Below are 15,111 nucleotides of genomic sequence, written 5' to 3'. Positions count from 1 at the left end.
GAACCTTTCCCTACATGTTACAGGGTAGATGCCGTTCATCTGTTACAGCTGGCAAGTTTACTTCAGTCTGGAGTTTTTACAGCTGTACAGAACAATGACCCACCCAAGCAGAGGACAGCGTATGGCTACTCTTTCAACACCTGCTACAGAGACCAGCACTGGCGTCCCCCAAGAGCTGGTTAGAAACAAAGGCTCTTGGAAGCCTCCCCGGGCCTACTGAGTCAGAACCAGCGAAAGGCATTTCCAGGTGATTCACAGGCATGCTAAATTTTGAGAGGCCCTGGATGAACAATGCCCAAGATGGTACATATATTTAACTGTATAGGCTCAAATCATGGTGCTGGGACCAAAAGCACCAGCACGACTTAGGACCTTGTTACAAATGCACGTTCTCAGGCCCCACCCCATCCCAGACCTATAGACACTCGTGGTGGGACCCAGCACTCTGCTTTAACCAGCCCTCCAGGGGACTCTGGTGCAGGCTGGAGTAGTCCCCTGAGCATTCCCTGGACGCTAACACATGTTCTCTGAACCTGGAGAAAAGATCACCACAAAAACAACAGATTTGCGGACTTGAGGGATGAAGAACATCCTACTGTGTCACAGTTAAGTACCAAGTACGCTTTTAAAAGGAAATCCCAAGTTTAGCAGCCAGAAAAGAGAGAACTCCTCAGGAGATCTCCCAGGAGTGCAGGGAAGCTGACATGATATCACAAAGAGAAAATGCTTTGTGAATGGTTAAAAAATTAAATGCTATGACCTATTTATAAAAAAAAAAAGAGCACAATTCAGCAAGTGACCAGAGTTTAGCATGAAGGACTAGATAGCTTTCTAATGTTAACAAGAGACTTCCATTAAATGAGTTGAAACAAAGCCTATCTCTCACAAAACATAATTGCTCAAAGGTGAGTCACTTGAAAAGTCATTGAAATACAATGCAAACTCAAGAGGCAGAACACGAGCCAGAATTTTAATAATAGCCGTTCCTGCAAAGTGACATAAATACATACATTATAATTGACAGATTCAAAAGTTAAATCCGCCCCAAAAGAAAAGAAAACATATGTCCATACAAAAAAACACTCTTGTACAAGAGTGTTCACAGCTGCATTATTCGCAATAGCAACAATGTAGAAACCACCCACATGTCTGTCCACCAAATGATGACTAAAGTGTGGTATGTCCTCACAGTGGACTATATTATTCAGCCATAAGAGAGGATTCTGACAGAAGCTACAACATGGATGAAGCTTGAAAAGTTATGATAAGTGAAAGAAGCCAAACACCAAAGGCCAATGTCCTGGGTTGAATACTGTGTACCCCAAATTCACGTTCACCAGAACCTGACATGTAATCTCATTTGGAAATAGGGTTTTGGCAGATGTGATTAGTTAAGAGGAGATGATACTGACTTAAAGACGGCTGTAATCCAGTGCCTGGTACCCTTCTAAGACGGCTGTGAAGACACACAGGCAACAGGGGAGCAGGCCATGTGAGAACAGAGGAGAGATGGAAGAGATGTATCTACAAGCCAAGGAAGGTCAAGGAGAGCCAGCCACCACTAGAAGGTGGTAGGACAGAAGCATGCAACAGATTTTCCCTCTGAGCCCCAAGAAGGAACTAGCTCTGCCAATCCCCTGAATTTGCACTTCTGGCCTCCAGAATTGTAACAAATTTCTGTTGTTGTGAACTACCCAGTTTGTGGTAATCTTCTATGATAACACTGGGAAACTAATACAGCCACATAACGATTCCATTATTATGAAATACCCAGAATAGGCGAATCTCTAGGGATGGAAGCAGTGGTTGGTTGCCCAGGGCTGGGGTGGTGTAAATGGGGAATGACTTAGACACAGAGTTTCTCTGGGGATGATGGAAATGTTTTCAAATTCGATCATGGTGATGGTTATACATTCTGATAAAAAAGCCACTAAATTGTACATTTTTAAATGGCGAAGTATGTGTATATGAATCATTTCTCAATATAGCTGTTTAAAAAAAAATTCAAGTTCAATCACTGCATCACTCCTCCCAAAGGTAACAACTTTAAGAAAGAACATGGCAAGAATAAACTACTAGGACTACATCAAAAGAAAAAGCTTTTACACAGAGAAGGAAACAATTAACAAAACTAAAAGGCAACTTACTGAATCTCAGAAGGTATTTGCAAATGACATATCCGATAAAGAGTTAGTACCCCAAAAATATAAAGAATATGACTCAACACCCAAAGACAAATAATCCTATTAAAAATGGGCAGAAGACATGAATCGACATTTCTCCAAAGACATACAGATGGCCAACCGACACATGAAAAGATGTTCAACATCATTCACCATCAGGAAAATGCAAATAAAAACTACAATGAAATATCACCTCACATCTGTCAGAATGGCTAAAGTCAACAACACAAGAAACAAATTGGTGAGGATGTAGAGAAAAAGGAACCTTCATGCACTGTTGGTGAGAATGCAAACTAATACAGCCACTGTGGTAAAGAGCATGGAGGTACCTCAAAAAATTAAAAATAGAACTACCCTACAATCCAGTAATCACACTAGTGGATATTTACCTTAAAAATACAATAATACAGGGTGTGCCTGCATGGCTCAGTCAGTTAAGCATCTGGCTTTTGGTTTTGACTCAGGTCATAAGGTCATAGTTCATGGGTTCGAGCCTCGTGTTGGGCTCTGAGCTGACAGTGCAGGGGCCTGCTTGGAATTCTCTCTTTCTCTCTGCCTGCTGCCCGCCCCCCCCCCAATCCCATGCTCTGTGATCTCTCTCAAAATAAATAAACTTTAAAAAATTCAAAGGGATACTATTCAAAGGGATACATGCACTCCTATGTTTACTGCAACATTATCTACAAAAGCCAAATTATAGAGACAGCCCAAGTGTCCATCAGTAAATGAATGGATAAAGAAGATGTGGTATATACATACAATGGGATATTATTCAGCCTTAAAAAAGAATGAAATCTTGTCATTTGCAACAACACAGATACAGCTAGAGAGTATAATGCTAAGCAAAATAAGTCAATCTGAGAAAGATAAATACCATATGATTCCACCCATATGTGGAATTTAAGAAACAAAACAAGCAGGGGTGCCCGGGTGGCTCAGCCGGTTAAGCGTACAACTTCTACTCAGGCATGATCCCGAGGTTTGTGGGTTTGAGCCCCATGTCAGGCTCTGTGCTGACAGCTCAGAGCCTGGAGTCTGCTTCAGATTCTGTGTCTCCCTCTCTCTGCCTCTCCCCTGCTTGCAATGTGTGTGTCTCTCTCTCAAAAATAAATAAACATTAAAAATTAAAAAAAAAAAAAAAAAAAAAGCAAAGGAAAAAGAGAGACAAATCAAGAAATAAACTCTTAAGGTTAGAGAACAAACTGATGGCTACCAGAGGGGAGGGGGCAGGAGGATGGGGGTTCAAGAGTATACTTACCATGATGAAATAAAATTAAATTTAAAAAGTTAAGTAAAGGGGCGCCTGGGTGGCTCAGTAGGTTGAGCTTCCAACTCTTGATTTAGGCCCAGGTCATGATCTCACGGTTCATGGGTTTGAGCCGTGTGCTGACAGCACAGAGCCTGCTTGGGATGCTCTTCTCTCTCTCTCTCTCTCTCTCTCTCTCTCTCTCTGCCCCTCCCCCATTCCTGCTCTCCTCTCAATTAATAAATCAACATTAAACAATAAAAATAAAAAAAGATTTTCTCTCATTCTCTCTCTGCCCTTCTCCTGTGCTCTCTTTCCCTCTCTAAAATTAAAAAGAGAGAAAAAAAGAGGAAGGAAGGGAGTGAGGGAGGAAGGAAGGAGTTGAGAAAAGAAAGGCATGTGCTATATATGAAATAGAAGAAAGCAGAAATTTAAGGCAAAAACAAATTTCTGCTTTAATATAGCATATAGGGCATCTTTCACACTTCACAGCTATTGAAATAAAATTTTCAGTTGAAAACAATTCTTTGAACGGAACCAGTGTTTAGGACTTAAACACGGCAAAAATTACTTCAATTCATACAGACTATAAAGAGCTCAGTGATTCCAAGGCCCATATTAGCAATTCTAAAGTGAACAGTGGCCCTTGCTACGAAAACACATTTTGGAGTTATGTATTTTTCATCCAGACAAAATCTAACTCTGCCTTGTGGCAACTGCTCCTACTTTCTAATTTGATAGTGTCAGGAGTGAAAAAAGAAGGGTCTGGGCACTCCTAAACAAGGGCACAAAAAAAACCACATGAGTGCTTTGAGAGAAAACGGGGAAGGGTAGCACGATGTCATCAACGTCTACAGGACCACGTGCGTGTGCGCTGAGAGCACCGAGCACAAGCACCGTCAGCAGGTAGGGCACGTGACCGGCCACAGCGGAGGGGCGGGGCTGGGCGGACATGATCACATGACTCTGTCTTGTGTGTACTCTACTCTGTACTCTGTAACTTACCCAGTTGGAGAAGGTTATCATTAGTAGAAGCCTTTTACCTGATTGTGTGCACATATTCAAAACAAGGACTCTGGGGGTGCCTGGGTGGCTCAGTCGCTTGAGCGTCCGACTTCGGCTCAGGTCATGATCTCACGGTTCGTGAGTTCGAGCCCCGCGTCGGGCTCTGTGCTGACGGCTCAGTGCCTGGAGCCTGCTTCGGATTCTGTGTTTCCCTATCTCTCTGTCCCTCCCCTGCTCATGCTCTGTCTCTCTCAAAAATAAAAATTAAAAAAACCTTTAAAAAAAACAAAAAAAACAAAACAAAAAAAACAAGGACTCTGTCTCGACCCACTGCCCCCTTGGAACAAAAAGAAATGAACTGCAGGGTAAGGGGGCTCCATGATGGGTGAGGGTAACCAGGTCACCCAGTGACAGTGTGGGGGTGCTACTGCTACGTTGGACCTGGAAGCAATGATCCACGGGCTTCTGAAAGTATGAAAGTTCGATGCGTGAAAACTGAACAATGGGCTTAAGTATTTTAACAGTAATTTAATTCCTAGGGAGCTTAAGAATATAAGAAAATCACAAATTACTGGATCCTGCTAGCACTGCCTTCTCATGCTGGAGTCAAATGGGCACTCACAGGTTTCCTGAACAGGGTGGGGCTGTTTGCAAATTTGAGAGGCTGAAAAAACTGCTCCAGGAATCTAATTCTACCAAAGCACAGCTCCTTCCCTGAACCTAGGGGAGGTGGAGACAGTAAGGAAATTCTTAACCTTTCCAGAAGTTCTTGGGCTGGGGTGGCAGGCACAGAGTAAACACAGGCTGACTGGAGAGGACAGAAGGATTAGGCTAGGGGATAACATTTGTGAACAGACAGCCATGTTTTAAGACAGAGATTGTTAAAATCTACCTATCTATAACAATGGAGAATTTGAGACTAAAAAGAAAGTAAATACCGGAGCCTGGGTGGCTCAGTTGGTTGGGTGACCAACTTTTGATTTCGGTTGGGGTCATGATCTCATGGTTGGTGGGATAGAGCCCCTCGTGGGGTTCATGCTGATAGCTTAGATCTCTCCCTCCCTCCCTCTCTCTCTCCCTCCCTCCCTCTCTCTCTCTCTCTCTCTCTCTCTCTCTCTCTCTCTCTCTCCACCTCCCCCCACCTGCCCCCCTCCCCAGCTCATGCACACAGGTGTGTGCTCTCTTTCTCAAAATAAATAAACATAAAAAATATGAATAAATAAAACTTAGGAGGATCAGAAACAAAATAAAAGCAGCTCCAATGAATACAAACAATGAGATAAACCTGGTCATAAGTATTTTTTTTTCCTTTTCTGCACCTTCCTCCAACCTGCATAGTTTTCCTTGAAACTGTGACCACCGGATTCCTTCCCTTAACAGTGGATATGATGTGATGGGAGTTATCTGTACTCTCCAGGATGGATTTCAAATATTATATTATTTTACCTATTTTTCTAATGATCTTTTTCTAAGGTCATAATTGCAGTTAAGCATTGCTAGAATTGACTGTATTTGTATTTCTCTATCTCTTTCTACTTAAGGTTATGATTGCTTTGAGGGCAGAGACCTTGTTACATCATACAATTACTGTGCCTTGCTTACAGAAAGCGGTCAGTATCTGCTGAGTAAAACTGAGTCTAGAATATACTGAAGAACAGACCACGGATCTCTTTCTAAAAAGGACTAATTCAATCATGGTTTTGGTACCCTCTGTGGGTACTGACCCAACATCCATTCTCCCCTTCTTACTTGCTAACAGAACCCTGATTTTGCTGGGAAGATTATGCTGGGCTAAAAACTCCACTTTTCAGAGCCCTCTATAGCTCTGGAAAGCCACGAAATCCAGCTCTGAGATATAGGGAGAACATACTGACTGGGTGGTCTTCCAAGGAAGCTTTGTTTGATAGAGAAGGTATATATTTAGTAGATATAAGCCAGAAGCTGGTGGTCCTTGGCCCTTCCTTCCCCCCTGATCCCCTTGTTTGGAGCACAGATAAGGATACAATGCCTAGAATGGCTGAGCCATCTTGAGGTCATGAGGACAAGGTGAACACACACTAAGGTTAGTAGAGCTGTGTGCTTGACAGCATTTTTGAGGTGCTCTACCAGCCTCTGGACTTCTTGGTACATGGGGAAAAGAAATCCATCATTTGGTCATCACGACAGCTGTTGCTTACAGCAGAATGCAATCCTTGGCTTTTAAAGAATTAGTTGGAAGATAATGCAGTCAGTGGACTTGAGTTAGTACTTTTCCCCAGTAAGTCTCCACTTGTATCCGAAAAGGAGAAACACAAAGCGTGTGTGTGGCAAAATGGGGGAAAGGCCAATGCCATCCCACGGCAGGAGTGGAAAGAAAGCCATGGTGCCTGCAGAACAGGCCCCATTCCACCCCCCACTGGTTTCCAGTGGCCAGCACAAGTCATTCCAAGCCAGTGATTTGCATCTAACAAGTCCCATCTCCTGTCTCTTTTCCATTTCCAGCTCTGTAGTGAAATACACCAACATTTCCAAAAACAAGTTCTTTAGAATATCTGTTCTGGAGATTTTAATCTCTGTTATACCTAGAATTCTGTCATCAAATAAGTTCAGGGAATAAGTCAAAGTTAATATGGGATTCACTACTGCAGGATTTATTGGACATGTTAGCAGGGAAATCTCCAAAGGAAGGCTGTTGAAGCAGCTGTTCTCAAAACGATTTGCCCAAGGATCCTTTTCTTCCCAGAGTCACTTGAGGAACTAGTATTTTGCAAAACATGCTTTGAGAAACACTGAAGTCGCAATGTCACATGCCCCCAAAACATGTGCCTCCTGCATCCCAAGAAGATTTTTGCTCTGTCCTTTGTGGGGTTCTCGCGGTAGATGCAAAGATGTTTATTCAGACTTTCTTCCCACATCCTTGGGCCCTGCAATGCATGAATGGTAAACTGATAAGCAACCTCCCCGCCCCAGCAGCCCTTGAATAATGGACTGAGGCAAGCCATTTTTACTCTCCCCAGGTACAAGTTCATGTTTGGTTAAGCAGGCAATATCCGTTTAAGCGAGATTTCCGAGAGGAAATGATTAAAAGTCACAGAAAGTACTCAAGAAGGAAAAAAGGAGGATTGGGTCACGTGAAACATTAGAAATACGAGACTTCTAGTTTACTATATCATAACACAAATTATTTGATAGAACCCCAAGAGTAACATATATTAGTATCCCTAGAACAAATGTTGAGTAGAGCCCATTTGGGGAAATGTTTAGTATATACTTTATTGTCAACCACGGTAATTGAAGTGGAACGGAGACCCGGAATGATACTTGTTAGATGAACATTGCTTGCATTTAGTAACTGCCCATTGCTGAGAAGAGGATGGAGCCGTTTTCAGCATCAGTCCCCGGGGTATTAGCTGGTGTTCCGTGATCTGAGTGAGCTCCTAGGGAAGCTAACCCGCCGGGCTCCAGCAGCAGAGACAGGCTTCCTCATGCCAGCCTCAACGGACAGGCAGAGCAGCAGACTGAGTGTTCAGGCGGTCCCCTGAGGATGGTCTACAGGCCTGTTCCCCTCACGCCCCGAACAGGCCACGGTGGTGCTGCCACACAGGTGTTTCGGCTCACCAAATGAAGGAATAATGCGTGCTTGAAAGCTCTTAAGAGCTTACGGAGAGATGAGGCTCCGAAATCCATAGCCCATTAAGAAACACTAATATCTGTGTGAAGTCCCTGACAGGTCTGTGTAAGAGGATTACTAATGTTCCATCGAAAGAAGCCCAAATAGGAGGCCGAGGGAAAGCTTAGGAAACATGTCAGAGATGGCTTTAATTTTAGCACTCGACAGGGCACTGATTTTAAGGCTTAAAAAGCCATTTGTGGAACTATCAGGCAGCCCTTTTGATTTATTTTATTTTTATTTTTTTTACCTTGTTAGTACACACTTACGCAGCGCTTACTCTATGCTAGGCACTGTTCCAAGAAGCACTTTACAAATAGTAACTAATTTAATCCTCACAGTAAGCCCACTCACAGGCTTCTTCCTCGTCTGTGTTTTACAGCTGAGGAAACTGAGGCACAGAAATGTCACACAGTTAGGTTCTATAACAAAGAAGTTCCATTGGATAGGTTTCCATTGCACATAATGTATTATGACTATCCCTCCAAGGGTCTTCCTTCCCCGTGGGATCTTGACCTTCCCAAGGCCAGGGTCCCATCTACCCTTTCCTGTGTTCTTTTTCTTTTTTTTTTTTTAAAGTAGGCATCATGCCTAACATGGAGCCCAACATGGGGCTTGAACTCACGACCCTGAAATCAAGACTTGAGCTGAGATCAAGAGTTGGATGCTTAACCAATTGAGCCACCCAGGTGCCCCTCTTCCCTGTGTTCTTATGCCCAGTCAGCGTTCAATACATACTGGCTAAATGGATCAAAAAGTGTAGGCCTGCATGTCTTTTTTGAGATCCTTGGGGCCACATGTGTGCGGAAATTCAGAATTTTTTGAATTTTAGGAAGTATAGTGCATACATCACACATGACCATGGGTAGGTCTGGGACAGCAGCCCGTAATACAATACATTTACATTTCTACAGCTAAACGTATGAATGGCCACCCTAAATGAGTAAACAAAGACTATAAATACGGATAAAGACTAAGAGAGCCTCATGGGAGTTCAGGTGAGGCTCCACCAACAAGCAAGCTGTGAAGAAAAAAAAAAAAAAAGCACTTGGTTTTCAGAGCGTTCTGGATTTTGGAATGGCAGGTGAGGGACGGAAGGCCAATTTCCATGAAGATCTCTGAGCTGTGCTGACCCCAGGGAACCTTCCAGTGGAGAGACGATGTCCCATTCATACGGTCGCTATGTACCGATGACCAGAGCGAGGGCCTGGAGGACACGTGCTGGAGACCTGGGCCTGGCCTGGACTTTAGGGGCATATGCACCTACTCAGGGGGATCAGAGAGGTGTATCGGGAAAAGAAAACAGCCCTGGACTGGGGCGCAGTGGAAAAGGTTCAGAGGCAGCTTCCCTCCCTCTGAGCCGGTTATTTTGGGAAAAGCATAAGACCAACTTGGCAAGCATCCACAGGCTGGCCAAGGTGTCATAAAAAATAGTTCCATGCTTACACGTTGGCTTAAGTAGCATGTCTCAACATTGTCTGGCCAGAAAAAAAAAATCCTCCTTCCTTTCATTTTGTTCAAGCGAAGTGACTTCCTGTTGTCCTAAACTATGTGCTCCTCATGCTCTAACAAATCACCACAAATGCAGTGGCTTAAAACAACACCTATTTTCTGACAGTTCTGGAGGCCAGAAGTCCAGAACATGTCTCATGGGGCTAACATCAAGGTGTCAGCAGAGCTGCCCTAGGGGACCGTCTGTCTCCTTGCCATTTCCACCTTCCACAGGCTGCCCGCATTCCAGGGCTCACGGCCCCTTCCTCCACCTTCAAACAAGAGCTGGACGGTGAAGGCTTTCCATCACTCTGCATCACTCTGATCAACTCTGGCCCTCCTACCTCCCTCTTTCACTTTTAAAGAGCTTTGTTTTTATTTTTTTTTTTAACTTTTTACATTTATTTTGAGAGAGAGAGACAGAGCGTGTGAGTGGGAGAGAGGCAGAGAGAGAGGAGAGAGAATTCCAAGCAGGCTCCACACTGTCAATGCAGAGCCCAACACAGGGCTTGAACTCACGAACTGTGAGATCACGAATGGAGCCGAAATCAAGAGCCAGACGCTTAACAGACTGAGTCACCCAGGTGTCCCTAAGGAGCTTTGTTTTTACATCAGGTCCACCTGGATAATCTCCTCATCAAAAAATCTTAATCACATCTGCAATACCCTCAGCCTTTTAAGGTCACGTATGCAAAAGTTTTGGGGATTAGGACAAGGACATATTTAGGGGGTGGGGAGGCAGTATGTCTACAACAATATCTAAATTTCTTTTGCATTCCCAGCGTCTAATGCAGTGCCAGACACAGAGCAGAGGCTTAATCAATGTCTGCTTGGCCTTCATCCATATTACTTAAATGTCTCCAACCATCAATTTCCTCATCTATCAGTAGATAAAAATACCTATTAAGAGCCTCACATGAAATAATGCATACGAAAGTGCTCTGAAAACTATAAAGAACCAGCAGACAAGATCCCACTAACTAGTAGTGGGGAGTACATGCATCCATTTGTGAAACAGCTAGCATATAAATAAGGAACGACAGCATGATGCTAAGAGGATTCCATTCAATTTGGTAAGTCATTATGGAAGACAGTTGCTGGGGATCTAAATCATGTTATCACGTGGCCTTGAGGTAGTCCAGCTTGGGACATGGCCTAATTTAGTGCCCAAATTAAAGAGGGCGCTATAATGTCTACTCTGGGGCAAAAGTATCAACTAGGACTCTTGCAGGCAAACAGAACACATGGTCACCCCAAGTATACTGCCTGGGGGTTTCACCCAGGTCAGTCACCACAAGTATACTGGCCCTGGAGCCAGACTGCCTGCAACCAGATGCAGATCCACACTCAGACCTCTGAGACCTGGGGCACGTTATTTAACCAATCTCTGTCTTGATTTTCTCATCTATAAAATAAGGATAACAGACACCCCCCGCCCTGTCCCCGCCCCTGCAACGCTAACGTGAGGATGAGTTATTACATGTGGAGCATTCAGAACAGAGCCTAGAACACAGTAAGAGGTCAGTACAAGTTAGTGATCATCACCCTTCAAGGCCAGCCATACTCTAATTTCTCACACATTCCCAGCACAAAACTTCTAGTGTTTTCCCATACGCCCAGCCAGAAGGCAAAGGGCTGGCATGGCTTAGCAGCAGTAAACAAATCTCTATGAGGACTGACAATCTTTTTGTTGATACCTGCTTCCTAATACCCCCCTTTCTGCTTTCCCATCCCAGCTCTTGAGCTCACTGTGGATCACAGAGCTGCAGCCCGGGCCTGGGCTCCTACAGTGCTTTGTCATGAAATCTAGCAAAACCCTTTGTTATTAGAGAGGGAGACAGGCTGACTGGAAGATTAACTCCCTAAAGCAGCAGTCTCTGCAGTGAGTGCCGCTGTGTCCAGCTGATAGAGGGGGTGATATCTTACTTCTAATTTTAAACTTCGGAACACTAAAATTATAATGTGCTAGCGTCATTTTTAAAATGCAAGCAGCACCAACATGTTCCTGCCTCTATTACCCCTTGTCACTTCTGTCCTAAATGAAACCCCAAGTTATGTCTCAGCAGAAAGATGTTACAAGTACAAACTAAACTACTTCTGCAGAACTTAAAAAACAATTTTTTTTTACTGTTTATTTATTTTTGAGAGAGACACAGAATGCAAGTGGGAGAGGGGCAGAGAGAGAGGGAGACACAGCATCCAAAGCAGGCTCCAGGCTCTGAACTGTCAGCACAGAGTCCGATGCGGGGTTCAAACCCACAAACCGCGAGATCACGACCTGAGCCAAAGTTGGACGCTTAACCGACTGAGCCACCGAGGCGCCCCTCTTCTGCTGAACTTTTATGCTATTTACACAGGTTATAAAAATAATAGCTGCAATAATTAATATTGATTCAGTGCCAGGCATTGTTCTAAGCCCATTATGGGTATTTGAGCTCCAACAATTCTATGAAGTAGGGACTATTATTATCCCCCATTTACAGATGAGAAAAAGAAAACACAGAAGGGTAAAAGGAAGGAATGAACTCTGACAGTCTGGCTTGAGCCAGACACCAACTCTGCTTCCTCTCCTGCTGGAAAGCCAAGCTCGCCCTGGCCCAGCAGGTGCCATCCTGGGAGACTAGTTACAGAAAACAAGCACTTCGCCTGCCTGTGTGCAGAATGCCTTCATCTCCTTTGTCTGTCTGGCAAACTCCTACACATCCTGCACCACCCTGCCCTCTGTCAGCCTCCAGTGTGCATCCCTGGGTGCACTGAAGGCAAACGGTGAGTTTTCGATATGGCAGGTATTCAGTAGCTGCTCCATTTTTTTTAGGTCTTGATGTTTAAACAGCATTAGCCATACAAAGGGCTTCAGAGCAGCTTTTGTTTTCAGAGTACGCTCCTTGGGTTAATCGAAGACAGAATTTGATTTAGAGAACTGTGATGTGCACTCACGCAAGACCGCATCATACACGAGGATACCCTGCGGGCCGCAGCACGGAGCTTCACGCACATAAACCTCACGCGTTTCGGCAGAGGCAGGCTGTTGGTTTTCCTCAGCTCAGTTTACTAAAGCTACACAGACCCAGAACCACGTGCCGCTGGAACCATTCGATGGCTTCTAACGCAACAAGTCCCCCAGGCACACACGCAGCCCCGCGTCGCCCCGGCCACCTTACTTGTTAATGTTGCTGCCTTCTTTCAGTCGCTCTCCCGCGGCTCCTGTTTTGGACACTCTCTCGCTACCCGCCAGGTCTACCAGGCTGACCTTACTGACCTTCTCTCCGGAGTTCTAGTTGGAGGAAACAGGACAACAACACACGTGAGTGCAAATGCAGATGTCTACGCGGATGTTGGTACTGTAACTGAGGGCAGCCTCAGCGGCCAGGCCCCTGCCGCTGTCTATTCCTTTGGGAGGAAGGAAAAAGGAATGAATGAATCAGACAGGGCAGGTAAGAAGCTATGCAGACTCGCATTTGCACGGTCAAATTTAAACTGCCGTGCGAATGCAGTATTTGTTGTATAGCTGGGGAGCAAGCACGCTCAGCTTTCAGAATATAGTCAGGAAGCGGGAGGTTTTCTGTGCCTTTGAGGAAACACCAGCACATGAAGATGCCTGCATATTCAGGTCAAATTCCTCTCCTTTCGAAAAAGTGTTCTTTAGGCTAAAGATTGTGGTTTTTTCTTTAATAGCCCTTAAGGGTTATGAGGTAGACACAGCTGTTTTTAGGGGAATTTCAGGATGAAAGTATACATATTAAAAGCTGTATGGCGACATCATCACGCTCTTTAGGGAGTTTACACAAGAAACCCTATATATTTTTTAAAGTTCTATATAAAGGAAGACCTAATAAACTAAACGATTTAAGCAAAGTGGCTCAGCTAGTAAGTAGGAAAGCCCACACAAAATTCTCAGCAGCAGAACCCAACCCAAACACTTCACTGCTGCAGATATCTGAGTTCTTTTATTGCCACCAAAGGCTCCCCCCTGTCCCTCACCCCAGACTGCAGGTCGTAAAGCGTCTGCGTGATTATGATGTTGAACACAGCATGGGAGCGGCTACTTTCTTCATTCATGTTGGTTGCAGCTACGGTCCGAGACTTATTTCCCTCAGACATCAATGACTCAATATCCTAGAGGCAAAGCATAAGGAAAACATCAGAAGCAAACACATGGGAATGCGGTCCCGCCTACCAGGTGTACAGATTAATGACCATCCCTGGGACGCAGGGTCACCGCCTTTCCACCCGAACCTCCGCGGGGCACGGTGGGAGCCTTTACCTCCCTCTCCGCGTTCTAAGATACGAGATGTTTCCCCCAGTCTGGCCCTCCCACAATTGTCCCCTTTCTCTGTTCAGCACCTTTTTTTGCCCCGGCAAGTTCCTAGGGAAGAAAAGAAATGTGTATCGAGCTCCAGATAGTAACAGCAGTGACCTTATTTTATTCTAACTCTCCTGTGCTTCAGACTCTGCATGGCTGTCTGCTGCTTTTGTGTCCCCCTCCTCCCACACCGTGCTTCTCCAAGGACAAGGACTTTTCCTTATTCATCCTTGTACACCTGTCTTCGAACGCTGGGAACCTATGGGCTCTCACACAATGTTTGATGAATAAGTTTTATAAAAGATGCATTCTCCTGATGTTACCCACAGAACACTGACGTTCATGGAGATCAAGTTAACTTTGCCTACATCTAGTCAGAGACAGAGCGGGGAAGCAAGTCACAAGCTCCGTGGCTCTTACGAATAAGTGACAGGGTGAGATGGACACTGACCCCCAGCACACTGAGCTAGGACCCACACACCTGAGCGAAGGTGCTGACTTAGCACCGTTACGCCAGAGAGTTTTCCATTCGCTTCAGCACCTAAGTGCTTCTAAAGTGATGAGTGCACTCTGGTTCTGATTTGAGCAACACTAAAACCTTCTTCATCTAAATGGCTGGAGGGAGTTATCTCACAGATTAATTTTAGTCACACTGAGTCTGAGGTGATGATGGGACGGCCACAACCTCCAGACCACACACCTAGATAGAGGATGTTTTGGCTCACTCGACTGTCTGCATCCCTCAGCAACACAGAGCAGGTTGTTTTGGGGGGTTTCCGGAGCAGTGACAATAGAAGCAAGGTCAAAACATCTAGTCGGGAATATATAGAGGCGTTAAAGTCAAGTAGCGGGAGAATGAGATGGGTCAGTCAATGGAGAGAGGAGCAATTTGGACAAACAGAAGAACCAGAAGAGTGAAAAGCAATGGAAATGGGCACAGGAGACCCTGTCAGAGGGAGGAGCGTGAATTTACTACCCAACACTACTTATGTGCATCTAGACTTCTCTAGGAGGACATCACTGGCAACCTTGGGGAAGCCGTTTTCAAGAAAGTGGTATGAAAGAAAATATTCAGCAACTCAAAATGCCGCGCCTCTTAACCACACTGTAATGCCTTCACAACAAAGCAGGTTGAAGGTGTTTCTTTCCATGTAGGGGATGTTGCTACTGGGCTCCCGAGACCACACGTGGTACCAATATGCTATAAAGCATTCACATAAAAAATACATTCAAC

At 44.7% G+C, this 15,111-nt stretch overlaps 1 protein-coding gene across 9 annotated transcripts in view; it reads right to left on the bottom strand.

Annotated features, from left to right (window-relative positions):
* KIF13A (kinesin family member 13A) overlaps positions 1-15,111 on the bottom strand; it is a 216,661-nt gene that overhangs the window by 67,867 nt on the left and 133,683 nt on the right. For all 9 annotated transcript variants that reach the window (XM_060614713.3, XM_060614715.3, XM_060614714.3 and 6 more), the window contains 2 exons: positions 13,556-13,690; positions 12,736-12,848 (listed from right to left, as the gene is read on the bottom strand). In XM_060614713.3, the coding sequence (XP_060470696.3) occupies positions 12,736-12,848; positions 13,556-13,690 (248 nt within the window). The remainder of the gene's footprint in view (positions 1-12,735; positions 12,849-13,555; positions 13,691-15,111) is intronic.

Source organism: Panthera onca, chromosome B2 (assembly GCF_046562875.1).
Source record: "Panthera onca isolate mPanOnc1 chromosome B2, mPanOnc1 haplotype 2, whole genome shotgun sequence".
Classification (NCBI taxonomy): Eukaryota; Metazoa; Chordata; class Mammalia; order Carnivora; family Felidae; genus Panthera; species Panthera onca.
Note: the sequence above shows the minus strand (reverse complement) of the source record. Positions and strands in the feature narration are given on the sequence as shown.